At 35.4% G+C, this 26,871-nt stretch overlaps 4 protein-coding genes across 5 annotated transcripts in view; 2 read left to right on the top strand and 2 right to left on the bottom strand.

The window, feature by feature from the left end:
• LOC106661441 (probable 3',5'-cyclic phosphodiesterase pde-5) overlaps positions 1–2,812 on the bottom strand; it is a 257,518-nt gene extending 254,706 nt beyond the window's left edge. Inside the window, exon 1 of the mRNA XM_024225891.1 lies at positions 2,786–2,812. The gene's annotated coding sequence lies outside the window, so the exon portion shown is untranslated. The remainder of the gene's footprint in view (positions 1–2,785) is intronic.
• Positions 2,813–5,283: 2,471 nt separating this feature from the next.
• On the top strand, positions 5,284–11,351 carry LOC106664867 (E3 ubiquitin-protein ligase LRSAM1-like). 2 transcript variants are annotated; one of them, XM_014390913.2, is made up of 14 exons: positions 5,284–5,489; positions 5,547–5,660; positions 5,723–5,851; positions 5,903–6,203; positions 6,278–6,387; positions 7,353–7,382; positions 7,626–7,727; positions 7,784–7,892; positions 7,956–8,117; positions 8,799–8,889; positions 8,955–9,198; positions 9,258–9,545; positions 10,132–10,302; positions 10,363–11,351. In XM_014390913.2, the coding sequence occupies exons 1-14, from the start codon at positions 5,418–5,420 to the stop codon at positions 10,489–10,491; spliced, it is 2,052 nt and encodes a 683-aa protein (XP_014246399.1). In that variant the 5' UTR covers positions 5,284–5,417; the 3' UTR covers positions 10,492–11,351. The 2 variants fall into 2 exon arrangements, with proteins under 2 accessions (XP_014246399.1, XP_014246408.1); XM_014390922.2 differs by lacking the exon at positions 7,353–7,382.
• Positions 11,352–11,453: 102 nt separating this feature from the next.
• Positions 11,454–14,022, bottom strand: LOC106665219 (DNA polymerase epsilon subunit 3). The gene is made up of 2 exons (XM_014391524.2): positions 13,632–14,022; positions 11,454–11,681 (listed from the first exon to the last, which is right to left on the bottom strand). Exons 1-2 carry the CDS (start codon positions 13,900–13,902, stop codon positions 11,524–11,526), a joined length of 429 nt encoding a protein of 142 aa, XP_014247010.1. The 5' UTR covers positions 13,903–14,022; the 3' UTR covers positions 11,454–11,523.
• Positions 14,023–15,205: 1,183 nt separating this feature from the next.
• The window catches only part of LOC106661321 (tyrosine-protein kinase Abl), a 140,824-nt gene continuing 129,158 nt past the window's right edge, over positions 15,206–26,871 (top strand). Inside the window, exon 1 of the mRNA XM_014384668.2 lies at positions 15,206–15,617. Within this exon, the coding sequence (XP_014240154.1) occupies positions 15,488–15,617 (130 nt within the window). The 5' untranslated portion in view covers positions 15,206–15,487. The remainder of the gene's footprint in view (positions 15,618–26,871) is intronic.

Raw genomic sequence — 26,871 nt, 5'->3', positions numbered from 1 at the left:
ATAAATGGACAATTATAAATTAGTAAAATATTAATAAACATTGCTTTAACGAACTCGGTCATTCTAAATTAAATGTACTGTTGTTTTGGAAATTGGATTTATTAACATTCTGACTTTTATAAAACATGAGCTTACAAAGTTCCGTTAATTGAACGGATTTTGCTGAATTACGAATTATGTTTAATCTTAATCTGTCTTTTCACACTGCTGTTGTAGAATTGCTGTTGGAATTGCATTTTGTTATTATGCCACGAAAACGATAAAATATTGGTCGTCGCACAAATAACAAGAGAATTCGAGATAAAAGACAAAATGAAACAAAAGAAGAAACAACTCAACGAAATGAACAAATTAGATTTCATGTATTACACACCTGCTATGAATCAAAACATCACGAAGCCCACAATGAAGCAAGTCGAGTAAGAATTAGAGAATTAAGACAATTTTCACCCTATTGTGATCAAAATGAACAATGTGTCAATAGTGATGCAAATGAATCGATTAAATCAATTGGCAAAACTTGATCGTATTGCATTTCAGTATAATTCAAATATTGAATATAGGTTGCATCCAGTTGTGGTTGTGGAAAGTATGAATAAAGTTTGCCCACATTGTGATGCATTAATGCATTAATATCAAACTTAAAATTGCGTTCATTTATTTATAATCAAGCAATATGTACTAAAAAATACACATACAAATCAATCAATAATCTTATAGTGTGAATGGTTGTTTTTAGGAAATGATTGCGTTGTGGGATGAAATGACCTAGCTGTTTGCAGCTCCCCGAGCCCAACCACCGTTACAAAACAAGATGAAGTAGTAAATTATGCAACTGAATTCATAAATTAATTCGATTTATCTGAATTACTACCACACATCATTAATCTGAAGGCTGGTGTTCCTATCATTCTTCTTAGAAACATTGAACCCATCTTTCAATGGTAATAGGTTTTTTTGGTAGTTTCTTACTTTTCGATATTAATATAGAGATGATTTTGCTGTATTATGAAGTGAAGTTTTGCAAGTATATCTAATAATGTTTAATGTTACATTCTGACTTTTTGACTCTCTGTTCTAGAATTGTATTTTTCTATTGTTTAAAACGACAACATATTGTTTGTAGAATAATATTAATATTCTCAGTAAAATTCAAAGGAGAGGGTGTGCTAATCAACCAACCAATGACACCAACAAATTGCTTTCCAATTCAAATGATTGCAAATTACAATTAAACTGGCTTTTGAAGTAATGATAAACAAATTACCAAAAACATTGTATATCCAAGAGCATCGCAATGAATTTACATTTATTTAATGCAACAGTAATTACATGTTATACAATGTAATCCAAAAGAAAAATCATATTATATATGTCAATATCTAATCATGACTAAATACAATCATTGATATCAAACATTTAATTGTGTTCATTTAATTTATAAATATGCTCCTATCTAGCAATAGCAATATTTATACTCAAAATAATGTGTTAAATAAAACTTTTTATTATCCCCCTGAGCAACGCCGGTCATAAAGCTACATAATATAAATGTACTTAAAAAACGATAAATCAGGTAACAGCCTTTTTCCTTTTTAGATTTTAAGTTTTTGCCTTATTATTGCACAACTATAACAACGTATCTCTTGTCTCAAATAAATAAATTCAAGGTTCCCCCATTTTGGAGACCACGTGAAATTCACTAACTCACAGTTTTTTCTGTCAAGCTAACCCTTTTAACTGTCAGATTAATAATTTTTATTTTTCAAATTGTCATCTTTTATTTAAATTAACCCTCTCTATAAAACATCAAAAAACCTAGGAAATGGCATGACATGTGAGCACGTAAAGTAAAATTCGTGCAATTTGAAAAAGGCAATTTGAATATAAAATATCTGGGCACTCACTTAAGGCCGTGTATGATAGATAGCTTTATTCCATCAAATTCTTAATCCTTTTTCCCGCCAAATTATCTTTTTTTTATTACTTAAAGTTAATCCTTTTTAATTTCAAAGTAACCCTTTCTTTAAGACATTTAAATAACCTATGGGGTTATTATGTTCTATGTTCTGTATATTTGAAAAAATATAAAAACATTCCGCTCATAAAAGACCATATATAAATTAATTACAACTAAAATTAAAAACTGTAAAATATTAAATATAAAAACAAATTAATCTTCTTTTGATTTGAGAAACATAAGAAATTGTGAGTTTTAAGAGAGAAATTATTTTATGATTAAAAAATTCTAAACTAAAAGAAAATATCATTGTTTTTATATTTAATTTTACAAAATCTCTAATTTGAATTAGTTTTAAATATAAAATTATTGTGCTCTTAAAAACCATAAATTCTCACATTACGCAAATTTAAAAAAAAATATATTTCTTTCAGTTTTTATTTTTTTATCCGTACTAAAAACAACACATGTTTCAAATAAATGTGAGGTTCACCAATTTAGGAGGCCGTGTGAGATTAACTCATTTAGAAGGTCTTATAAATTTTATATTTTAAAAGAGGAATATTTTTACAAATTTAGTCCATTTGTCCGGCGGCTGTTTTGAAATTTCTCATTTGTTTCACAGTTAATTTACGGAAAATCGTATTAATATTTTGTTTAATTACGGTAAAAAATTTGAGAATAGAGAAGTTCCATTGACGAGTATATATAGTAATGTAAATAGCACGTCTAAAACAGATTAATGCTCAGCTCTGTCTCATTATTTAAAATTGACATCAAACAATTTAAATATGGGAATGTCAACCGAAATAAACGACAACTCACGTCTTTGTCGTCTTTCCCGCCAATATTTGGAAAGGCGGTTGCTAAGCCGGTCCGTCCACATGAGTTGCCGGTTGGAGACTGGCGATTTGAGCGAACCGGCGAATTGGATTGGCGAGACGGGTTAACGGCAGTGTTGCCACTTCTGAAAAAAATATTTCCCCTACCGAGTGTTGCATTTGATTGCAGAAAAAAAGGATAGCGAAGATGATCAGTAAGGATGGTCGGATAAAAAATGACCTGTGCACATCATTGGTTCCAAATAAGATTTTTAAAATATTCTAGCTTGTTGCTGGAATATTCTAAATTATTTGCAAAACTGATACATATATAGAGACTTCACATCAATCCACCCCTCATCACACCAACCTAGCAGGAGAACTTCAATGAACTTTGAACTAATAGAATTGTTTAAAAAAATGATATATATATATANCTAACTAAAAGTTGAATTCTTAAATTAAATTTTTTTAAAATTCTTTATACATATATATATATTATAACATAATTAAACTATTATTTAACAAAATGAAACAAACATTATTATAACAAAATATCTAATTATATAACAAATAATCAAAGATCAACAACATCAAATATAAATTGATGCACCTACTTGTAAAAAACTGAATGGACAATTTAATCTTCAAACACCTGCAATCTTAACCGGGAGCAGCTGAAAATATATTCCCTCTCATAAGGGTTACTTGCGAAAGGAAAAGAATTTTAAAAAATTTAATTTAATTTAAAAAAACCTCAGAGAGATTAACTTCAAACTTGAAGCGGAAAATAATTTAAATGTTTCTCAGACCTTCAACAAAATACGACATATTGGTCAAATAAATAGACTTTCCATTTCTGAAATAAAAATAAACACTAGCAGGTGAATGGTAATCGGTCCTCGCCGTGCTGTCGGACTCAATTTTTACCTACCTCTTGAACACACAATTTCAATGGATGGATAAATAATTTACTTAATTTTTCTGTTTAGCAATATTTCAAGAATTTAAAAAAGGTGCACTCTCATGAAAATAAATTTCAAGCCTCTAAAATTGCCATAAAACTTTGCACTCATCTGCAAGACGTTGTTAGTTTGTTAAAAAAAAACCTAGTCCGTTATTACACTGTACAAGTAGTAGAAAAATATTTTATTATTACACTAATGATAATTACACATGACACTTGAGGAATCTGCTATCCTGTGACAGCCCACCTTCAAGACAATGCACATATCAAAATATATCTTATATGCGTATATATTATTTTTTCTCTCGGAGACAACACTGACACTATGGCCACCTTATCTGGCCAAAATACTGCAAATGGATCACAAAACACACTGCAAAGTCTGACATAATATAGGAATGTATTATGGAAAGGAGACTGCACTCGACTTTCCACCCTTACATATTTATGTCCAAAAAGTGATTTTTGAGAATGCCAACTATTCCTGAGTGCCAACTATACAAAGAAATAAAATCAGATCTAAGAAGATTCTGACAAAAAATGCTAAAGAGAATTTAAATAAATTATATATCTACAGCTATAGCTGATAAAAATTAAAGGAAAGTTCCACTTTGACAAACCGTTCCAAGTGACAGAGAACTTTGGAAAAAAGACAACCTAAACTTTCAAGAAGGGGCCCGAATATGGTATACTGATGGATCTGAGATGGAGTTTGGTGAAGGGGTAAAAATATACCCTGTGAAAACTCCTTGGACTGGACCCAATAAACTTCCAAATGAGGTCCATGCAACCCAACTCTGGTACAACCAGGAAAGTAATAAAGAACTTTACACGTCGTATAATTTTAGCTCTAAACTAGACTATGAATGCCTAATGGCCATAGATTACAACAAACTTACCTTGAGCAGGGTCTTGGGACAGGACGGTACAGACTGACCAACTAGCCAAATAAGGGACAGCTCTCTCTTCCATAGGACAGAGACAAATCCAAGCACCAGGTATGAGGGAAGCTAAAAGATTTATAAATCTTTCAAAAAGGAAGGCAAAGTAACTCCTTTCAACTGGGAAAATATTAGCTCTTTACACTAGCTATTGCTCCATGAATTACCACCTAAAGAAGATGGGAAAGAAACATGTCGACTCTCAGTCAGAACGTTCCTTCATCAACTTTATAATTTCATTAGCTTGTCATTTGTTGATCTGCTATTCAGGAAATCACCAAAATCCAAGGACTTCTGCGGAACTCCAGACTTAATAAGCCAATGTCAGATCTTTTCGAAATTAACAACTTTTGAACAACTACTTAGATTTAAAATAAAAATATTTCAAATGGTAGAGTTGAACTAAAATCTTACAGATTTTCCTTATGCCAGGCTCTTTATACTTGCCAGTCTTTACGTCGACTATCATACTTCATCATTTTTGACTTTCAAAGTTTCAACTGAATTAATTTGACTTGAAAAAAAAAAAAAAATAATGGCGTCGCTAGAGGGTTGATCCCGCCCTCGACAATCGATACACGTGATCTGTGATAACGATACCTTCCGTTTGTTATTATGTGAAGGTTATCGTTTTATTTCTCCCGTTTTTTTAATTTATTTTAGTTTAAAGCAGTTAAAAACCACCAACCACCCCCAGTGTTCCAGTATGAGAGTTTGCCTCGAAGATAATGTCGTTCTTCAGGAAAACCAGCCTAAAGGGCGTGGACTACAAGGCTCGACTGGAGCACAAGCTGTACCTGGTAGTCATTTCATGTCAAACTTTTATCATCTATCCTTCTTAATTGCTTTTCTTAAAGGCCAAAGAGGATCCCGATCCGATATTTGATCTGTCTGACTGTGATTTGAAAGTCGTGCCTAAAGGTGTATACTCAGTCTGCAAAGTCCTGCGGAAGGAATCACTCCTCTTGCACGTAAGCTACTCAGTTAGCTTTTCGGTTTTAATAGATCTATTTGACCTTTTGATCTTGTATAGCATAACTGCCTAAACTCCCTATCTGGTGGTGGGTCTCTGGAGGACTTGAGCTTGCTGAACATTCTAGATCTCAGTTCCAACAACCTCAGCACAATCCCGGATAATATTTGTTACCTTACGAATCTGAAAGTAAGTTAAAAATGTAATTTTTGTGTTCATCATTGACACGCTTTTTTTTAGGAATTATATTTAAATAACAACCTTATAAAGTCGCTTCCGGATTCAATCTGTGAGCTTAAGGAACTGCGAGTGTTGAGCTGTCCGTTCAATCGGCTCAAGAAACTGCCACAAGGGATGTCGGCGATGATGAGCCTCGAAGAGTTGTATCTTCAGGGCAACCCTGCACTATGCACGTTGCCAGACAACCTGTGCCTTTGCCCTCGCCTTTGCCAACTTGTCCTTGACATCGGTCGTTTCTTCCATCCACCCAATGATGTTGTCCTGCAGGGCACCAACGCCGTACTGACTTTTCTTGGCCTGCGTATGTCTTTATTGATATTTTTTCATCTTATTGTTTTGATTTTGAGTTTGGATGTGTTTTTTACCGATCTTAAGAAATGGGAGTTGCTTATAAAGGAGTCGTTGAGTTTAAGGAAGAGAAGAAGACTTCACAACATGACAACAAAAACCTTGCCTACAGTTCATCCCAAGATAAGCTGATTCAGGTTAATTGTTGGATTTGAATAAAATTGCTGGCTAGTTTGCATGATTTTTTATTCTTTAATTTTTTTTTTTTTTTTTTTTTAATAAAAAATAGTGGCATTGTAAGATCATTTATTTCTGTCAAGTCAGGTATATTGAAATACCTGGTCAGCACAAGTGCTGTTGATGATCACATGAGTCATTATGTAATTTTGGGGGGAAGGGGACGTTGATGGCCAGAAATTTTTGTTAAAAACGTGTAGAGAGGTTGACAACTTGTTGACTTTTAAATGGTTATTACACTATTATTTTTATTTAAGATGTCGTACATTGCCCTGAGGAAGGCCAAATATAGAGCTGAAAGCTTGGCAACTGTATAATACAGTGTAAGATTCATTGAAAGACCTCATACCCAATAACATCCCAAACCATATTATAATCAAAGTTGGTCGATAACTGAACAACCTTATTAAATATTGTTCTCATGTTTATCATTATTTGCTTATTTGTTTATTTTATTGCTATCATAATAATCATTATGAACCTGAAAATTAGATAACAATGCTTATTAACAATTTGGGTGTTACTATCATTTTGATCTGTCTGTCCTCGTTGGGTTGGCCTGACAGACACCTTTTGGCTTGTCAACAACTTCAATGTTCATAGTGAGTGAATTTTGATTGGAGTTTAGAGTCAAGGCTTGATTTTTTTAAAAACCTCCAGATCCAACTTTGAAAATATCAAAATGCACACCAACCCAGCAAGGATAGATAGATCAAAATGATTTGTACCGACCAAGCTATTATTTAACCTGCAGACAGCATATACGAAATTTCTCAAAAATTGAACTGTCAATCTGTAATTTTTGTCCCACAATAGTTATTTGACTTATCGAACACTGAACTTAACACAAAGATTAATTTTTATTACACTTTTCAGAAATTGAATGTTTGATTTTAACAATTACTTATTTTTATTACACTTTTAGGAAAAGTTATTGGCGTTGGAGAAAAAAAAGGCACGTTTAGTATCATCGCTAGTTAAGTTATATTTTATTTTATCCTTTATTTTATCATTTGAGCATTTGTTTTCGTGGTAAGCTTTTTCAACATAGCAAATTACACTTGTTAATGCTTATTTATTTTGCTGCTAAATTATTCTTGCATTTTTGTGTTTTTTGTAAGTTTACTCTTTATTCTTAACTGCTATTAAATTGTATAAAACATTTTTCATAAATATGTTTATTTAATATGCCTGTCAGGAGGGAAAACAGATGGAGTGTCGAGCTATTGAAAGAGAATTGGCAGTTCAGAAGGAACAGGAAATTAGATTCCACAATATGTTGAAAGAAGGAAAAGACAAGGTAATTGATTTGCGAAAAAAAATTTATGCTTTTTTAAAAACACGTGGATATTTCAGCTGGTCGAAGACTTAAAGGCACAGCAGATGAAAATAGCTGAAGAGGTGCTCAAGTTCCAGAACAAAAAGGAGGCCGAAAGGTCCAAGTTGGTAACTCATCTGAAGCAAAGTGAGTCCGCTCAAAAATCAGCCTCAGAAGAAAAAAATTTATGATTTCTTTCGATGATTCCAGTGGAAGAAAGCTCTGACGTGATCATTAAAAAGATGCTTCAAATAGGCAAAGCGGAAAGACAACCATGGAGGATAATTCAACAGCAGGAGATGGATCATGCTGCTGAGGAAATCCTTTTCCAGCACAACTTAGATGTTGATTTGAGAAAGAAAGAAATTTTAAGTAAGTTTATATAAAAATTATTCGTTAATTAAAATTATTTCAGGTAGATTATAAAAGAGTTTGTTGTAGTAGGTAATCAGAAAAGTTCATGCAGGCTTAAAGGGATTAATAATTATCACAATTAAAATTAGTTTTAAAATATTTTATTCAGGCATATAAAAAGTTTTCCAAAACAGTTACAAGCCCTTCTATAAAAGTTAGGGTCCCGGGACTTACAAAACAAAATTACAGCTGTTAACAATTATTGGACTCCCGATAGTGCATAGGATTGTCCATTGCTAAGAAAAGGTAAAAGTCAGGGCGTAGTCAGGAGAGTATGGAGGGTGTGGTAAGACTCCCCCAACAAGCTTCATTGTATACCTTTGTATGAGTCCTGGTGAAAAATTACACCTTTTCTATTCATAAGAGAAGGGTGTTTCTGGGCCAGGGCAAGAGATAATCATTGCGTTTGGCTTGAGTAGATTTCTGTGGACAGATTTAATTCCATGTTGTATATACTTTTGTAAATATGTTTCATGATGTGCACAAAATTATAAAATAAAGTATTCTATCTATCTAATTTGCTGATAGCAATAATACCAACTTATATAGGTAAAGGCAATTTTATTTTCTAAATTTTATAAGCAGAATGATTTTCTAAAGAAAAAATATAAAATTTTAATTTAACAATTTATTTTTTAGATGATATGGGAAACCTCATTGAAGAGGAAGGTCTTAAAATAATGGAGCATGAAGATATTCGAGCCCAACTTGTTAAAGACTCACTATCCAGGTTGTCCTTTTTTTATTATGATTATTCATCAGAGTTTACAAAAAACTTTGTTCATATATTTTAAGGGAGGTTGAGTGGGATGAACAGTTAGCAAACCTTTTTGCAAACAAACTCAACGATCAGAGCTCAATCGTTAATTCGATAGGCCAAAATGAGACGATGCAGGAAGCCGCAGTTGCCAAATTGCTCGAAAAGAACGACCTCGAATCATGGAGGCTGACCGCCCAGTTGAAAATTATTGAGAGACAGCTCGCCCATTTGACTAGCTTGGAGTTAAAAAAGAAAAAATTCAACCTCGAACAGCTTCAAGTAATTTAAAATATCAATTTTATTTTTAAAATGAAAATTAATTTTTAATCATTTGGCAGTGTGAGCTTAGCAGTAAGAGGTGTCAGCTTTCCGAACTACTCGTCTCTGTCCTCGCAAAACAAGATGAGAGGAAGACCCAGCTTTTAAACATTTTGAGAAGAATGGAGGAGCGCAGACCAGAGGAGAGTCCGGACTACTGGCTAGAGCAGTACCAGAAACTGCTAGAATGCCAGATCAGGCTTGACAACAGTCTCGTGGAGGAGATGGTACTCTTGGGCGTCCCACAGCACCTCCCTGCATTGCTCAATCTTGAGCTTGATGAAGTCTCGTTTGAGAACTTAAAAGCTGTAATTATACATTTTTCCTTTTTTTTTCTTTTTTTTAAATAAATATTTTGTGGGTGTATCCTGACTAGTGTAGTTTTTCCTGATTAATCTGTTACAATTGGGCCAGTACAAAATTCAACATATTACCCTAAAAATGTATTAACTGAAACCTGAGAAATCAAGAGGGTTTATTTTTTTTGACATGTATTTCATCGTAGGGATGGGTCAAGTAATATAATATGTACATACTTATTCATTGAAAAAAGTTTTTGAAGCCTTTCTTATGAGTTACCGACCAATCTCATGGGTAGCTATCAAAATTATATAAGGGATCTGATCCATTGAGAAGAACAAGCCAAGTTTTAGCAATGGAAAAATGAACAAGTACACCTCTCCCCACACCTGAGACAGTGTTGTTTCGTAAGTGATTCAAACGTTTAGTTGCACGATGATTTTTTTCGCGCAATGGAAAACCAGCTTTAGGGCACCTGGGTATAGAGCGGGAGGTCTTGAGTTCAAGTCCCATTCATGACACAATTTTTTATCCCAACCACACTTTATACTTAAAAAAATTATAAATCAAATTAAATTAATATCTTATTTTTAGGTCGGTATTACTGATGAAGAGGAGAAGTTTGCTGTGTATAAAGCCATTAGGAATTATATCACTAAAAAAGCTGTTGCGACTGCTCCAGAGTATCAGGACGAAGCAGGTCCCAGTCCTACAGCTCCGCCTGTCGATTATGATACAGAATGCGTCATTTGCATGAATAGCGAGGTAACAATCACAAAATATAAATTACAATGTTTATATTCTAATGTTTAAACCTGATTTTAGTGCGAGTTAGTGTTTGTGCCATGTGGCCATTTGTGCTGTTGCCGAGGTTGTTCACAGAAGCTGGCCCAGTGCCCGCTCTGCAGGAGTCAGATTGCTCAGAAGGTTTTTGTAATAATAAACACGGTTTAAATTTTTATTTTCGTCTGCACGATTAACACGCAAGTTAACTTCCTATTAGTTGGCTCTTGACTCACTTTGGGCCTCATTTTTATTGTATTCAAATGCATCAATGACTATTATTTTCTATTTTATTTTATGGACATGTTATATGAACTTTTTATATTAAACATATCAATCTAAAGAAAAGTTTTCATTTCAGTGTTATAAATTTAAAAAATGTATTATTTTTTTCATAAATGCAATGTGAGCTTACAAATAAAGTGTCATATTTTGCACGAAAAATAAATAAATTTATCGATAGCATTCATAATCTGCTGCTATTTGTTTTCCTGATATTATTGTACGATTGCTATTATATTAAAAACCCTGTTGCCAAAACACCATGTCATATTAAACCCAATGCATGGAGCAATATATTTTTTATATTAAAAAATAAAGCATTAATAGGCTAAGTAAAAATATAAAAAAGTTACTGTGAGTAATGAACTATCCCAGTGTTAAATTATAAATGTATTGCTCAGGGCCATTTGTAAAAACTCAAAAATTAATTAAGCAATATACCGATGGTCTTGCTTGACTATTTGATATTATTTTTTTGACTTGTCAAAATAGAAAAAAAAAATTAAGCAGCTTAAACATTTGGTGAAATTTAGTCGAGTTATACTTAGACTTAATTTTGATGTAGAATCGTTTAGACTGGAATAAAAACCAATTTCAGCATTTTCATCAGCATATTTGTGATATAACCACAATGTTTGTGCAATGATCTCTTGAAATATATGCGATATTGTATTATTCTTGCTGTATGACATTTTAGTTTAATAATAATGTATGTCAGAGTTAATTACACAATTTTTTGTAAAATTTGATATCACAGATTAAAGTGTTATTGACAAAATTATTTTCTTTCCTCATTCACAAATCCAATTTTCCAATTCATAAAAAACGCGTAAAAATGAAAATGTTTAATTTTAAAAATACTACAAAGTTGTAACAATATTATTTAAAAGAATTTATGTACATTTTGTTGTTATAAGTTTATCATTCATTTTCGTCCGGTTCTTCGTCATCTGAAGCTTCTTCTTCATTGTCCTCTTCCTCGGCAACTTCATTGCTAACCTCCTCGCCGTTTGTCTTGGCTGGTTCGGTGTCTGATTTCTTCGCCCTAAGCTTCTTTTCAAGCTGGGACTTTTTGAATGCTGTAAATCAAGCAAAAAAAAATTTTTAATCAATTTTTTTCACATTGTGACTGTTGAGTAATGATAGTTTAGAATTTTATCAATTTGGGAAGTTCATGAAACATTTTTAATATTAGTGTAAATAAAGACAAAACTGATTTCCCCATTTTTGATAAAATACCACTCTGCACTTTTTAAGTTTTGTCTAGTCATGTTGATATTGTAATTAAAATTAGAGCTCAGGGGTGTAGCTAGCCGCAATGGTTTAGGTGTTGACACAGTACGTATCACTGTAGGTGAAGGTCCCGGGTTTGAATCCAGTGGACATGAATTTCAATGCGGCACACTTACAAATGTGCTTTTTTCAAAAACACTGGCACCCGAGGGTTTATATGACCTCCAGTGTTGCAAACAACGGTTTCAAAAAAATAAATAGGGGACCGTGGTTAGAGAGACTCTCACGCCGCGGTCGTGGGTTCGATTCCCACCGTTGCCCCTGGCCCTTTTTTCCCAATAACCCCCCAAATTTGAACACACATATACGAATTGTCACATGGCTAATATGCATGTTCATAACGGAAAAAAAAATAAAAATAAATAAATCCGTTGGTTCCTGCGGGCGTATCCCCAGCACCCTCCACTAGAATTTCATATTCTGATAAAAGTCATCAAATTTAATAAATTAAGGTTGATATTCTTTATGAATTTTAATAAACGGGATTATGTAGTAATTAATGACTTTTTCCTTGAATGGGATGATTTGTTCCCGAGTAGCCTGCTGAGCCTCTTGACAACTTTTATAAAACGTTTATATACAAATAAAAAATATAAATAAAAAAAAGTTCAAGTAATGAAACAATGGAAATTGAGGGAGGAGTACAGATTAGGCCAATTGATGCCACTACTCCAAAATACAATTTTACTAAAAGGTACTGATACCAGAACGAGAAGTACTGGCCAAAGGAATACCGCTAAAGGCAAAAAAACCTACAGGTATAGTGACATTCCAAAACTGACAAGGGCATGAGGGCTAGAGTCTTCGGGATGAATCCAAAGACTGAACTGACGGTTAGGTAAATATGGTAGTTTTCCAGCCTGAAATCATATAAAAAGGCTAGGAATACATTCCCAGAAGATAGCCAACTTCTCTAGCCTTTGCGGGGTGAAGGCAAAGAGTGTATGGACCTGCATGGAGGCCATGGCAAGGGTCGAACCTGACCCTGGCATGGGTCCCTGGTCACTCAGGGCATATAGGCAACAACAATTCGCATGTTCACTAAAGAGAGAGCCAACTTTGACTCTAGGTCCTGAACCCTACTGTGATTTAGCATCTTGCCACAAAAGAGGATACATCTTAAAACGGATCCTTAATGAGTCCAAAGCCTGGTGAACCACACAAGATATGAAACACACAAAGGGATTCATAGGAACCTTACATAGAAATTACTGGAAGGCAACTGAACCAGGATTCTGGTTGGACTCCTTTCAGGGCCACTTAAGAAAGCCCTTGCACTGGATAGGAATAGATAGCAGAACACATTTTATGTTTAAGTGAAGGTCTATGTAGGCGCATTCTTGCAACTAGGACACGAAAAACCACAAGATCTTACACTAAGGAGTCACTGGAAAGACTACAGGGGTTAATTAACAACCTGAATTTGGCCAGTGAATTATAAAAAACAGTGGAGCACAATAGATCTACTCAGGTCGAGGTGCAGAAGGCCTTGTGGCCGCCTCTTTTATACATCTTATCGTCCAACCGAAACAGTTATGGGACTAGTCTGAATGCATGGATTTGTGAGGTCGTGTGAAATGTCAATCGACCAGCTTGTCCTTGTCTGAAGAGGACTTTCAATATTGTCAGACTGTTTTACTGTCGTCATATTATTAATTACAGTTACTATCAGAAATTGGAAATGGTTAGTAATTAGTGAACCTTTTATGGTTTGTTAAACACTCGGATAATCATACCTTCCAGAGAGTCTTTCAGTGGCTGGATGAACATGTCGAACTCGGTTTCTTCCAGGGCTTTGAACACGTCGTTGGCCGAGATCGTCTTCCGGTTCGACTGCATTGAGACGTTGTTGGACGCGGACGTGAGGTAGAGGACGAAGACGGAGGCCGCCCGGGCTATCGCCGTCCTCGCCTCCTTCGAGACGTTCACCCCGGCCGGAACGCAGTCCTTGATTATCCTCGTCACGACACTGTTCGGGAGGTTCAGGTCTTCGACGCGTTCCGCCATTCCGTGAAGATTTAGATTTGACAAAATATAATAACAATAGAATAAAACTTCACCGGTCCTCTATTTCTGAGTTCTGCTTGTTTACGTTATAACAATATGGCGGGAAAGAAAACCTCCACAACGAGTTTCGTGTTCGGGCAATAACAAAAAGTATTACTCGCGACAGCTTTTTCTAATCACATACAGTCCTAGCTACTTTTCATTTTAATTGTTTCATTACTTATAATAACTAATTATAACATTTATTTAAATTCATTTCTTCATTCTGCATTAAGTCTAAAATATTCAAATATAAAAAGCGTTATAAACAAAAATAAATAGTAATGTGTGGTGTTTAGTGACCGTTAGTCAATTATTCGGAGATCGTGTTGGTTTTCAAAAAATTGATGTACAACTCTACCTCTATGAGGCCTGGTGTTGTCATCCAGAAATCGAAAATCCCTCCCAATGAGAGGTTTGAGGGATGTATTCCTCGATAATTTTTGGACATATCAGACTGCAGTGAAGATGCCTTTTACAATATGGAATCCAGTTCGTCCTCCAGTCCTAGACCATTACACTGCCTCCTTCAAACGAAGGGAGCATGAACTGGGACATTGTATGCATCAGTAAACATATAATATGTTAATGGTACAGTAAGCATTCAAATTTATGTTCTCTTCTAGTCACTCGCTGCACCATCTCCTCCTGAATTGCTGGTGGCGGGCTGTTGCTGCAGGTCGTCTCAAATGGGCATACGATGTAAGGCCAACTTCTCACAAACGATTAAGAATCGTTTGTATCGATAAAGGCCTTGCCAAAATATCTTATATTTCATTTAGGATCTTGCGGGCGCTATGGAAAGGGTTCCACGTCCGATATCCACTTTGCCAGTGACATCAATGGCTCGTTGTCACGATATTAGTGCAAACGTCTGGTTCAAGATGATGTTTTGGTTAAAGAGAATACAACTAGATTAAAATGGAGAAAAGACTAGAAAATGTTTTTGTATACAAAATGTTTAATCTTCGTGTTTACTATTCTTAAGTAAATCTGTTATTGAAAGTGAGGTTTAACATTTGTCTGTTTTTAGTTTGTATTTTCTATTTTGTTTTATCCAACTAATAAGAATATATTGATTAATTTAATTAAAATTAATATAATAAGAATAAATTACAAATATTCCTATTCATTTTTGAGCAGTTTAGTTTATTCTAATAAATTATCAATTTGTGTGTGTTTATTAAAAGCTGACGTGAGATCGGCGCTTCCCCTCCTAAGAATCCATGATCTGGACGGGGCGAAAGCGGTGGCGGAGCGCGGCTCGGCGGCGCAGTCTCGAAGCAAATAATCGACGTCAAGTCCGAGTTGTTAAACATGGCGGAGTGTTAAAGCCTCTCAGTTGTGAAGTCGTCCGAACTCGAGACCGATTGGGAGAGGAGCACCGATAGTAAAAGGACAGGGAGACCACGGCAGGACCCGTTTCGGTTTTCTGTGATATGCCATGTGATACGTGATCCGCGGAGGGCTGTGCAGAGCGGCCAACGAGCTGTGCCGCCGACTGGGATAATGGTAACGGTCCTCACCCGCGACCACAAGGACAAGGATGGGGGCCCAACAGACTAAAGACCGGGGGATCGCTGCCGGATCCCTCACCGTCAGATCGACGAGGAGCAAGCCGAGGATCAACAAGGACGGGAGGCAGCAAGGGCTCAACATTTTCACAGAACACAGCGGTGAGTCACTTTTTAACCCTTTGGAATTATTTTGTATCACTTCGCCGAAACTGAGGATTAATGCTTTATCCTATAACATACCACATAAAAAAATCACATATGGAAAAACTACGCTATCAGAATTAAAATTTAAGAATTTGGTCGGAATGACAGAAGTCTCTTTTCCACCTTCCTTCCTCCGCGAACCCTGACTTTTTTAAGCCGGTTTCAGTCTTTTTACAAAACCTAACCAGAATATTTACTTAAACAATGCTTAATGCTACCCTTGAGTTATTAGACATTACACGAGACAGTTGACAAGCCTTCAAAGTTTAAATTTGACTTATCACAAACGGTTCCATATTCAAATAAAAACATCGTCTATGTCCGGTTAAACGAAATAACGTTCATGTCACAGACTTTTCATATTAACGTTCAAATTTCAATCATATCACGTGACCAGCACAAAAAGTGAAATTCTTGTAAAATTTTTCATGAAGCAGAGGGTAATCGCCAAGGGTTGAGAAATGTGTATCGTGCTGGGTTTATTCATTTTATTCATCGTGGAAATTATTTTAGAGTGGATGCCCGATGAGAACCAGAGGTTTGCTTCTTCCTCGGATGACATCGACAAAAAACTTTGATCGTAGTCATTCCCATAGATCATCGGTGATAACGGACCCTTGTTTAAACTTTGACGTTTTCTACACCAAGTTGTTTACATTCACGTTTTATTTATTTATTTGTCAACGTAACGGTATTTCTTTTAAATTGAAATCTGTCAAAAACGTTAGGACATTATGTGGAATTAGTCTTCTTTGTTTTTGTAAGCTTGCAACTAAGAAGAACTAAATCCTATTTAAAAAAATCTTTATTATTTCCAATGATCCGATTTACTAAGTCCCTAAGTATATTTGACCTGATGTCGATGGTTCCTTGATTCATTTGGCCTCTTTCACTTTTATTTTTCACATTTTGTACCATTTTTGGGTGAGTTAAAGAACCTCCTAGACGTTGGATGTGGCTTGGGGAAGGAGAGATACTTAGTAGCTGGTAACCTTATACTAGAAAAAGTAACCTCAATTAACATAATATTCGACCAAATCCTGTTTCCTCAAATATATAATACACCAAATCATAGGAATGTATAGTTAAGATGAATGTTTCCTGGTTCGCTTTTATTTTTAACATTTTGCATCGTTTTTCGATGAGCTCAAGATCCTCCTAGATGTTGGTGGAGGTTTGGGTTTGGAGAGGTACTTAATTGCTGTTAACCTTGATTGTAAAAAAGCAAATAACATCGATTAATAAAATATTTCACCAAATGTGGAAACCTGTTTCCTCAAATATATACACCAAGACTTAAGTATGTAACCTGTATTGATGTCGGTAGTAACTTGATGTTAACATGTAGGCTTGATCAAGGCTGCTTACTTAATGTGAAAGTAATTTAGATGCATTTGTCCCCGTTTAGTTTTACATTCCAGTTTTCATAATTTTTCGATAACCTCAAGAACCTCCTAGATAATGCAGGTGGCTTGGATAGGATTGGATTTTGAAGAAGTACTTACTTACTTTTAGTCGCTGGTAACCTTGATCCTATTAAAAGCAACTAACCTCAATTAATATAATATTCGACCAAATGTCGAAGCCTGTTTCCTCAAATATATAAGATACCAAGTCATAAGTATGTAACCTGTGTTGATGTCGGTGTTCATTGCTGTGAACGCATAAAGTTTATAAAGGCTGGATTTGACGTGAAGGTAGTTAACGTGAATTTGTCCTAGTTCAGTTTTATTTTTCACCTTTTCCTTCATTTTTCGATTAGCTCAAGATCCTCATAGATATTGGAGGTGGCTTGGGTAAGGAGGGGTAATTAGTCGCTGTTAATCTTGATCCTATAAATAGCAAATAACCTTAGTTGAAATAACGTTCTGAGAAATGTGGAAGCCTTTTCCCAATGATCCTACGTCCTAAGTATGTAACCTGTGTGGATGGCGGTAGTAATTTGCTGTTAACGTGTAGACTTGATCAAAGCTTTGTAATTAACGTGAATGTAATTTCGGTGCATTTGCCTCGTTCAGTTTAATTTTACACTTTTGTACCATTTTTGGGTGGGCTGTAGTTACTCCTGGTTACTAGAGGTTGCTGGGTAGGATTGGAGTTATGAGAGGTCGCTGTTAGCCTTGATCCTCTGAAAAGCAAATAACCTTAGTTAAAATAACGTTCCGCGAAATGTGGAAGCCTTTTTTCCCCAATGATAGGCTCTAAGTCCTAAGTATTGAACCTATGAAGATGTCGGTAATAACTTGCTGTTAACGTATAAAATTTATAAAGCTGTATTTAACGTGAAGGTAGTAAAGGTAAATTTGTCTTTGTTCACTTTTATTTTTCACATTTTGCATCATTTGTCGATGAGCTCAAGATCCTCCTAGATATTGGAGTTGACTTGAGTAAGGAGAGGTACTTAGTCGCTGGTAACTTTGATCCTATAAAAAGTAACCTCAATTAATATAATATTCTGCGAAACGTGGAATTTTGTTTTCCCAATGCTGGTAAGTTCTAAGTATGCAAGCTGTTGGGATGTCCGTAGTTCAGTGCTGTTAACGTATAGAATTTATAAAGGCTGCATTTAACGAGAAGAAGTTAAGGTAAATTTGTTCTTGTTTAATTTGCTTTTCCACATTTTCCATCTTTTTCAAGGGACTCGAGATCCTCCTAGATATTGGAGGTGGCTTGGGTAAGCAGAGGTACTTAGTCACTGGTAACTTGATCCTAAAAAAGTAACCTCAGTTAATATAATATTCTGCTAAACGTGAAATCTTGTTTTCCAAATGATCCTAAGTTCTAAGTATGTAAGCTATGTTGATATCCGTAGTTCATTGCTGTTAATGTATAGAATTTATAAAGGCTGCATTTAACGTGAAAGTAGTTAAGGTAAATTTGTCCTTGTTCAATTTTATTTTCCACATTTAACATCATGAGCTCAAGATGTTCCAAGATATTAAAGGTGGCTTGGGTAGGATTGGATTTAGGAGAGGTAATTACTTAGTCGCTGGTAACCTTGATCCTATATAAAGCAAGTTGTTTTATGTACGTGAACGTAATTTTGGGTGCATTTGTCCTCGTTTAGTTTTATATTCAGCATTTTACACCATTTTTACAAAAGAGAGAGAAAGAAAAAAAATGTTTCTGTAGTTTTGAATAATATATTCGGCATTCAAATCGCGGGGCATTTTCGAACAGCAAATGTGGTTTCAAAGCAATAACTCACTCCAAAGAGAATCCAACCACAGTTATTTTATCTATTAGGTTCAACTTTATATGAACGAATTTAAACACTTTCTATTCAGGAAGGAACACAAATGATACATTTACATTCATGGTGTATAAAAATGATTGAAAGGATGTTTCTTTGTCATCTCTCAAGTTGTGAAAAATAATTGAACTGAAAGGGTCACATAATGACTTCTGAATTCATAGAACGACTGGAGAAATATTTTAATTATGTATTTAATAATGAAAAACTCCCGTTAAATAATTTACTATCAGTTCATATTTACTTTTATTTCGTACAAAACCTGGTCCGATAAAACGGCCGTTATTTCAGTTGGACGTTTGAAAAGGAAAAGGTTGTCGATCGGTAATTGGTGGTTGCAGAGAGGCTTGGAGGTGGTGTGTGACTGTCGGTATGAATGGGCCACCTTTTTTCCTCCCCCTTGCAAACAGCCCTTGAAAATCCCTTTGAGGGTTATCGAACTTTTTCCGGCTTCGTCTTTCACTTTAGAACTCATCATTAATATTCTTTTAAATACTTGCGAGCAAAGGTGAACCCGAATGTAAAAACATCTTGTTTTTGTTGTCCGAGTTAGTTTGCGATTACCTAGCTGTTTTGGCCTGCCATGGAACAACCAAACAATAGGTCCACCACTATGAAGACCTCAAGACCTTGTCGCCCCTCAAATAAGACTGGACTATTCGATATAATTTGACCGAGAGCTTACTATCTAACGCCCGTCTTTTCATTAAACATAGATAGTCATCAGTCGGCAATTACTCCTTTTTTATGAAAGTTGGAAATTATTCCAAAGGTTATAGAAGACCTGGCCAGTCTATCAGCCTCTTTGTTACTCTTCTTCTCTTTATGCCCTGTCACCCAGACACGCGACAATTTGTTTCTATTCTTATTTCTCCTCAGTACAAACATGCAGTCCCTTACTATATGTGAGTTTAACTCTGGGGGACCTGAACAGATAAAACACAAAGTAATCTTCATTCCAAATTTGTCCCTCCTCCAAGAGCTAATTTATTTTTATTATTTGAACCGAATGAAGATAAAAACATAAATATAGTATATTAAACTAGCGTGATATATACTGCTATAAAAACACTAATTTCACTCGGAGGAAATGTGCTGAGAAGCTAGCCAATGCTGGCATACAATTTCGGTCGCATAGAGATCTCGGGCTAGTTTGTGGAGACGTGGAGGTTTCTAATGATGGAATGTAATGGAGATGGCTTGAACAGAAGTGTTAAAATGGGTTTAAAGATTGGTGACAAATTTGGGGAAGCGGGAACACATCAATTCTTTACCCAAAAGAATGTTGTGTCAGGTGGTTATTGTCAGGTTAGGGATGTAGTAAAGAACGTCAAGAATTTTTCTGAGGACTTTTGATCGGAATGCTTGAATGAGCTTGATGCTAGATGGTTTGTCCGCACAGCTTAGTATGTCCTAACAGGTCGAGGTAATGTATTATACGGTGTTTGTCCTACAGTCATTTCGTTCCTGGAAATTATCGTAGTTGTCTCCAACTCGTCTGTTTAGTTTTTGAGTTTTGTGTGGGCACTCAGGAATTAGGAGATAATATTGCTGTACCGTCGGAGAAGTATGTATAGTAGGTCAGCACTATAAATAATATATAGAATGGGACCAAAAATGCTCCCTTGTAGGACGCCTGCTTGGATCGTTCTTGTCTCTGAGAACTCATTGGCCCACCTTATTTTGCAGCAACGTTATGTTAGGATATTTCCAAAGGTAAGGTCTTCCATGAAACTTGCTTTACGTATGTCCTTCTGTTTATTAGGTTTTGATCAAGATAGACACTCATTTCATTTTTATGCCGTTCAGCAGGGCAATTTATTACAATAAATCTTAAAAAGAACAAAACTCGCCTTGGTTTAAAAATGCAGATCAGTAGCGTATAAAAAGTGTCAGCAATTTGATAATTCTGAATCCGCTTTATTTGCCAGTAATCTTCTGTCAGAAGCACTTCTGTTCTCTTTCGATGTGTATCGACAAGACAGAATCAGTCAGTCAGAATAATCAAACCACTGACATTTCAACTCTTGTCATAATTTCGCAATACTTGTTTGTTGTTTCAAATCATATTTGATCGATTTGTAAATTAGAAAGAAAACTCTTTTAAATAGAATATTTAAATAGAAAATTATTATTTTTTAATCTTTGTTAACAAAGCTGCAGCTTTTAAAATGTTATGCATTATTATGAGTAAGTAGTATATGACTCTCTAATTCGGGCAAAATGAGTAGCTTTAACGGGAACCGAATCTTTTTAAAAATGTTTTGCCATATTAGCCAAGTCAAACAATAAAACACTTCGTGTAAAAGTCCGTTAGAAAAATGTTTATAGTATAAATAATGGATTTTTCCATTGGCGTGACTAAATGTTTTTTCTTAAATGCTAATTTCTGTTATCGAGAGTAAACATGTAAGCCAAAACTTCGTCATAACAGAAATTAATTTTTAAAAATTATCTCATACTCTTGATTCAAAATTTCGTCGATTTTTTTGTATTGAATATATTTTTTATGTTAAATATTGTTAGATCTATATTGAATATTTGTTACATGAATTTTCAGCGTATTACATCGAGATGCAACAATGAAAGCAAGGTGAAATGGGGTAGTTCCATATAAAGAACCATCTCCATTTTCTTTTTAATTCTTGGTTTTTTATTTTTGGCTATGTTCGGATACAATGACTTATTTTTATTACATTCAACATAAAAATGTCTGTGGATGATATCAATTCAGAAGAATTTTTGAATAGTTTCTCCTCTTACCGGCACGAGAAATGTTTATAATTTTCTTGAGTTGACCTTTTGTTTGTTTTCTTTGTCTCTCTTTAGCTAGCAGTCAAATATCATAACAGTCCTCTTATTCTATCTTACGCCTTAAGAATTCCAATTTGTTTATTTATTTTGGCGAGGGAAGAAAACAAGTTCATTCTGCTTCTATTGCTACTGCTTATAACAGGCGTTAAATTTATTTTTAAAATGAAAATTTAGCTCCTTGAAAGCTCCCGTTTGGGCCAATGAATCCTAATGTACTCGGTAGGAAAATATGACTTTGTGTTGTCCATTTGCGCATTCTATCGCTTCTTCTACTGAATGTCCTTGTTTAGGATTGCCTATTCTTAACTCTTTTATCATATAAATCGACAAAGATAGTGCGCCATGCTTTCGTCTTTATTTCTGTTACACATAATTCCCTTTGGATAGTAGAATGCAAAGGTTTAAAATTCAAGTTCAACTCTTCACGTGCTTTGAATATTAAAATTATAAAGTAGGCTGATGAGACTTTAATGTCCGAGTATAAGATAATCCTCCCAATTCCTTGATTATGAAGGGCAGAAAATTGATGACTTCCTGGATTACATACACCGTGAACAATATTTGTGTATGTCAATCATTGATGAAACTTCTCTTATTATGAAGTTATTCTCTTGATAGGTGACTTCAGCGGAATTGACTCATAGAAGGGGATTGTCCTCATCCTATTAAGAATAGGCCATGCCAGGTTGTCGCACGGATACTTTTTCTTGTCCGGCATGTAGCGAAAGGTTGTTTTATGTGACCCATTTAATTAAAGGGTGTCATTCCTTGGCTCCATATAGAAAGAGGGTAGGAATGCAACCCGATATGTGAGTTGTGCTTAGCACATCGCCGAGTATTTGGATACCATATTCCGAGTTTTGGAGGAAACAAGGTTGTTTAATTTTTATTGTAAATTTACTGATTTTCTTGCGTCACGTGTTATGTGGTGAGAGTGAATTTATTGGCATGTATGTGTAGTATGAGAGGTCTGATAGCGGATTGTTGAGTACTCATCGACCCTCAATTAGAATTGTTATGTTATACTTGGGGTGATGAGGATAGGGATAAAAGAGGCGGCCACAAGGCCAACTGCACCTCGACCTGAATAGATCTATAGTGCTCCCCTGTTATTTATAATATAACTCATTGGCCAGCTTCAGGTTGTTAATCAGCCTCCAAAGCTTTGCCAGCGGTTCCTTAGTGTAAGATCTTGCTTACGGTTTTTCTTGTACTAGTTGGAAGAACCTGCATCTACATAGACCTGCACAAAAACATATAATGCGTTCTGCGGTCTCCTCCTCTTCCTGGTAGTATCTACTCAGTGTTTTTCTGCCTGTACTCCTATCCGGTGCATATGCTTCCTTAAGTGGCAATGTCCTGCCAGGAGTCCAACCAGAATCCTGATTCGGTTACGGTTACCTTCCAGTAATTCTTTTGTAAGTTTTGCGGATGGTCCTCCTATGAATCTCTTCGCGTGCCTCGTACGAGTGGTACTGTTCCACCAGGTTTTGGACTCATTAAGGATCCATTTTAATATGTATCCTCTTTTGTGGCAAGATGCTAAGCCACAGAAGGGTTCAGGACCCAGAGAGTCCATGTTGGGCCCCCCCCTTTTTGTCCATGGGGTGATGGAGGAATATCAAATACTCCATCACCCTGTGTGAATGGGTTTTTAAATAGGAAAGAATTTATTTGAGTCGTTGGGTTTGAATACAGAGACATAGGTTGGGGCGGAAGTGACCTAGCTTTTGATAGCCCCTGGAGCTCAACCTCGGTGTCTGGACGGATAAGACCAAGGTCTGACCCCGGACTGTCAAAATCCGAGAGGAGTGATTCCCAGAGCCTGCCGGTAATTTATTGTAAATGGAATTGCCGGTGAATGTTGGAAGTGGTAGACTAAATTTTATCATTTTTTATCATGAGCTGTAGCGTTGATAACAGGTGACTTTGCCAGTTTAACCAAATCATCAGCATAGAGGAACCTCTCAATCCTGTCTATATTGATTCTGAGTAAATAGGGCATACAAAATAACGAAGTCGAATATTATTTTATTAGGAGATTTGTCAGAAGCAAAAACAACACCATCAATGCAGGATGCTTCATTGAGGCTGTCATCTTCTTTTCAGTGTCTTGAACCTCATATAACATACTAGATTTTCTATTGTTCCTTTAATTAGTTAGAGCAGCTATTAGTTCTTGCGTGCGACTATTGAGCTCAGATTGAGAGATTCATAGTACAGACATTTTCTCAATGGTATTGATCACAAATGTAGTTTTTCATGGGTCAATAATACAATATTTTGGTTAAATTTGTATCTTCTGATATTTAGCTTACTAATCATTGGCTGTTAAAACTCAACAGAATATTTCTAACAACATTGTTCATGGTTGTAATGATCAAAAGTTTCAAGAAAACAAGACGTTCCGTATTTTTCTTTGATGGTCGTCAGATAGCCTCGGGGGAGTGGAATCGAGGGGAAGAACATTGGGTCGGGCGATAATGCGTTCCCCGTCCACATTTGCGCAGTGGCTGGGTGCAATCTCCGCTTTTTCCACCCTTCTTTTCGTTTGCAGAGTATAAATTGATAAGACCCGAGGAAAAGAACGAGATCCCTACTTAACAAAAGGATCCAACTTGTCCCGAGTGAACTTACCAGAGTTCGGTTGATTTAAGAGAACAAGGCTGATGTGTCAAATCCTTGGATTTTTGGACAAGTGGTAACCTCGTTAACATTTGATTTTATTACAGCCACCTTGGTCTAGCTTCGGTTTTAAATTTTTGAAATTACGGTTTGGTGTATTTACACGAATGAATGTCCATTGACTGCCTTTTGCAACTTTCCAAATAAGGACTGTTGTGGCAGTAACATCAGCATATGGGGTCAGAGGAATGTTGGAAAGCCACTCTCAAAAATAAGAAGACTACATGATTTTGTCCACTACACTTTAAAATCGTTAAATTTAAAATTACCCTTCATATACGTTAAAAATGTTTTTGAATATATAAAAATAAATCATAAAGATTTAAGTTTCCAGCTTTTTGAAAAAGAATAAAACACTAACTTTTTATAACACCAGAAAGGAAACTGATGAAAGGGAAGGTAGAAAGAATAAAGGCTTACGTTTTGTATAACTTGCAAAGTCCTTGGTTTGCATTTTGATGTTTAACATTAACTAGCCTCTTTCCATCTTTTTTTTAGTTGGAGTTTATTTTGCGTCGAAAGTTTCTTTCCATTAGTCCCGGAATAAGGAAATTGCATAACAGTAGAAATGAAGTAGATTAGTAGCGCTACATACATTGTATTCGGAAAACAGAGGCAAAGTGTATATCGACATGTGCCGTTTTCATCGGTAAAACACTTAGCCTGGGGCGATGGGGATGGTATTTATGTTAGCATTTAGTCCAGCCTTCCCGCAAAGATGTGATGGAATTTCCTACATTAAAAACGGACCCTCGACATACTCCATGGCTGTAAAAGCGGTCATGTTGCATGACCTCAAATACCAAACGGCTTGATGCAACTTTTGTAGTATATTCCTTCCTATAAACCTTTCAACAAAACAAAAATTAAATTAAAAATAAATTTTCATTTTTGGGCATATTTTAATTTTTAGACATTTTTCAGAAAATTAAAAATACCCTTATAACTGACAAAAATACTGAAACGACGTCAGATATTACAAAAACAACCAACACATAAAAAAATAATAATAAACAATGGAAAATACGAAAAAGATGAAGAAGCTAATAATTAATTTATTAATGCATATCTGATTCAGAGTGAGGCGGCAAGGGAAATACCATCCGGGCTCCTGCAAGGTAGCATTCTTGGTCCCGTTCTATGCACTATTTACTACTAAGTGACTTACCTATACGTCCCAATACTGTCGTTACTACCTACGATACCGCAATTTTATTTATTTATTTACTTTGTTTGGCGAAAGTAAATTTCTATTTTTCAGGATTATCATTAGGATTCCGTCTTCCGTCCGGCCCATTGTTTTTTGCTGAATTGAATATACTGGCCCAAAATAGTCAGCGAATGGGTTAGCATCATGAAAGCGGTTTTTCAGCGGAAGTGTTTTCAAATGTTTAGTTTTGATGGTATAAAGTTAAAACTAATGTACGACCAAAAATATTTCTGGTTTGATTCTGCTTTCGATGTTACGTATTTTGAATGACAATTGACATTCCTTTTTCAATATGTTGCATTTTTCCCAAGGGTGGAGAAAGTTTCATAGTCTTCTATTGAGAATTGTCTTATAAGTCGAACTTTGCTCAAGCAACCTCCAACACTCAAGAGTACCGAGCTCATAAAAAACTGGTACATATAGTAGAGGACAATACAATTAGGAAAAATGCACACAGTAAACATTTATTGAAAATCTTCGTCCTGTACGTCACCGAGGAGCTAACAACTTCCACTCAAGTAAGATAGGACTGTACCTAGTCTACCTAATCCCTGCGCAAAACTTAAGAAGCAACACATAACATAAAGTTTGAAATTGTTTCGTATTGTCTGCGGGGCGATGAACCTGAAATTGGTGAAATGCAGAAACCGTCTGACAAACAAGTTAGCTAAAATAGGCGATTGGTAACGACCAAATCGCAACTTTAATAAGACTTGTACAACTCGAAGGCTTCGATAATTTCTCAAAGAAAATATCTTTGACTTGATTGAAAATGCATCAACTTAATCACCCTAGATTCCTTTTTTCTTCAAAGCTTTGGCGGTTAAACAAGTTTGAACGTTTCGCAATACGCAGTGTTTTTCCTCAAAATGAGATATAAGATAAAACTGTAGCGAAACAATTCGAGTATTGGCAATTTTTAATTGGATTTTTCACGTTAATTTATTTTAAAGGGTTTTATATTTTTAAATGGTCGTATTACGTTTATGGAAGCCATGGAACGGTTATTGAAAAACGTCGACTTTGAAATGGGTTCGAGTCAAGCACGGTATTTAACGTGGGTGCATGGATTAAGTCTAATGAGATTTTTTTTTTTTCTCGTGGGGTTTCTTCGGTAGAAACTATGACCTCCCGGTGATACCTTGTTTTCGGAAGGCGTTCCCAGATTCCTTTTTTTCTGCGGGTCGCAAGGAACCGTTGACATTTCCCCTTCCCGAAAGGCCAGCAGGGTAAAAGTCAGCAGCTTT

The sequence above is a fragment of the Cimex lectularius genome, unplaced genomic scaffold (assembly GCF_000648675.2).
Source record: "Cimex lectularius strain Harlan isolate CLEC.00 unplaced genomic scaffold, Clec_2.1 scaffold23, whole genome shotgun sequence".
Classification (NCBI taxonomy): Eukaryota; Metazoa; Arthropoda; class Insecta; order Hemiptera; family Cimicidae; genus Cimex; species Cimex lectularius.
This window is presented reverse-complemented; position numbering and strand designations above follow the sequence as displayed.

Coding starts and splice junctions, on each gene's coding strand:
- LOC106664867 (XM_014390913.2), top strand. CDS start 5,418: ATGTCGTTCTTCAGGAAAACCAGCCTAAAGGGCGTGGACTACAAGGCT. Junction 7,383..7,625: donor TGGCGTTGGAGAAAAAAAAG/GCACGTTTAGTA, acceptor TATGCCTGTCAG/GAGGGAAAACAGATGGAGTG. Junction 7,728..7,783: donor TGAAAGAAGGAAAAGACAAG/GTAATTGATTTG, acceptor TGGATATTTCAG/CTGGTCGAAGACTTAAAGGC.
- LOC106665219 (XM_014391524.2), bottom strand. CDS start 13,902: ATGGCGGAACGCGTCGAAGACCTGAACCTCCCGAACAGTGTCGTGACG. Junction 11,682..13,631: donor ACTGAAAGACTCTCTGGAAG/GTATGATTATCC, acceptor CTTGATTTACAG/CATTCAAAAAGTCCCAGCTT.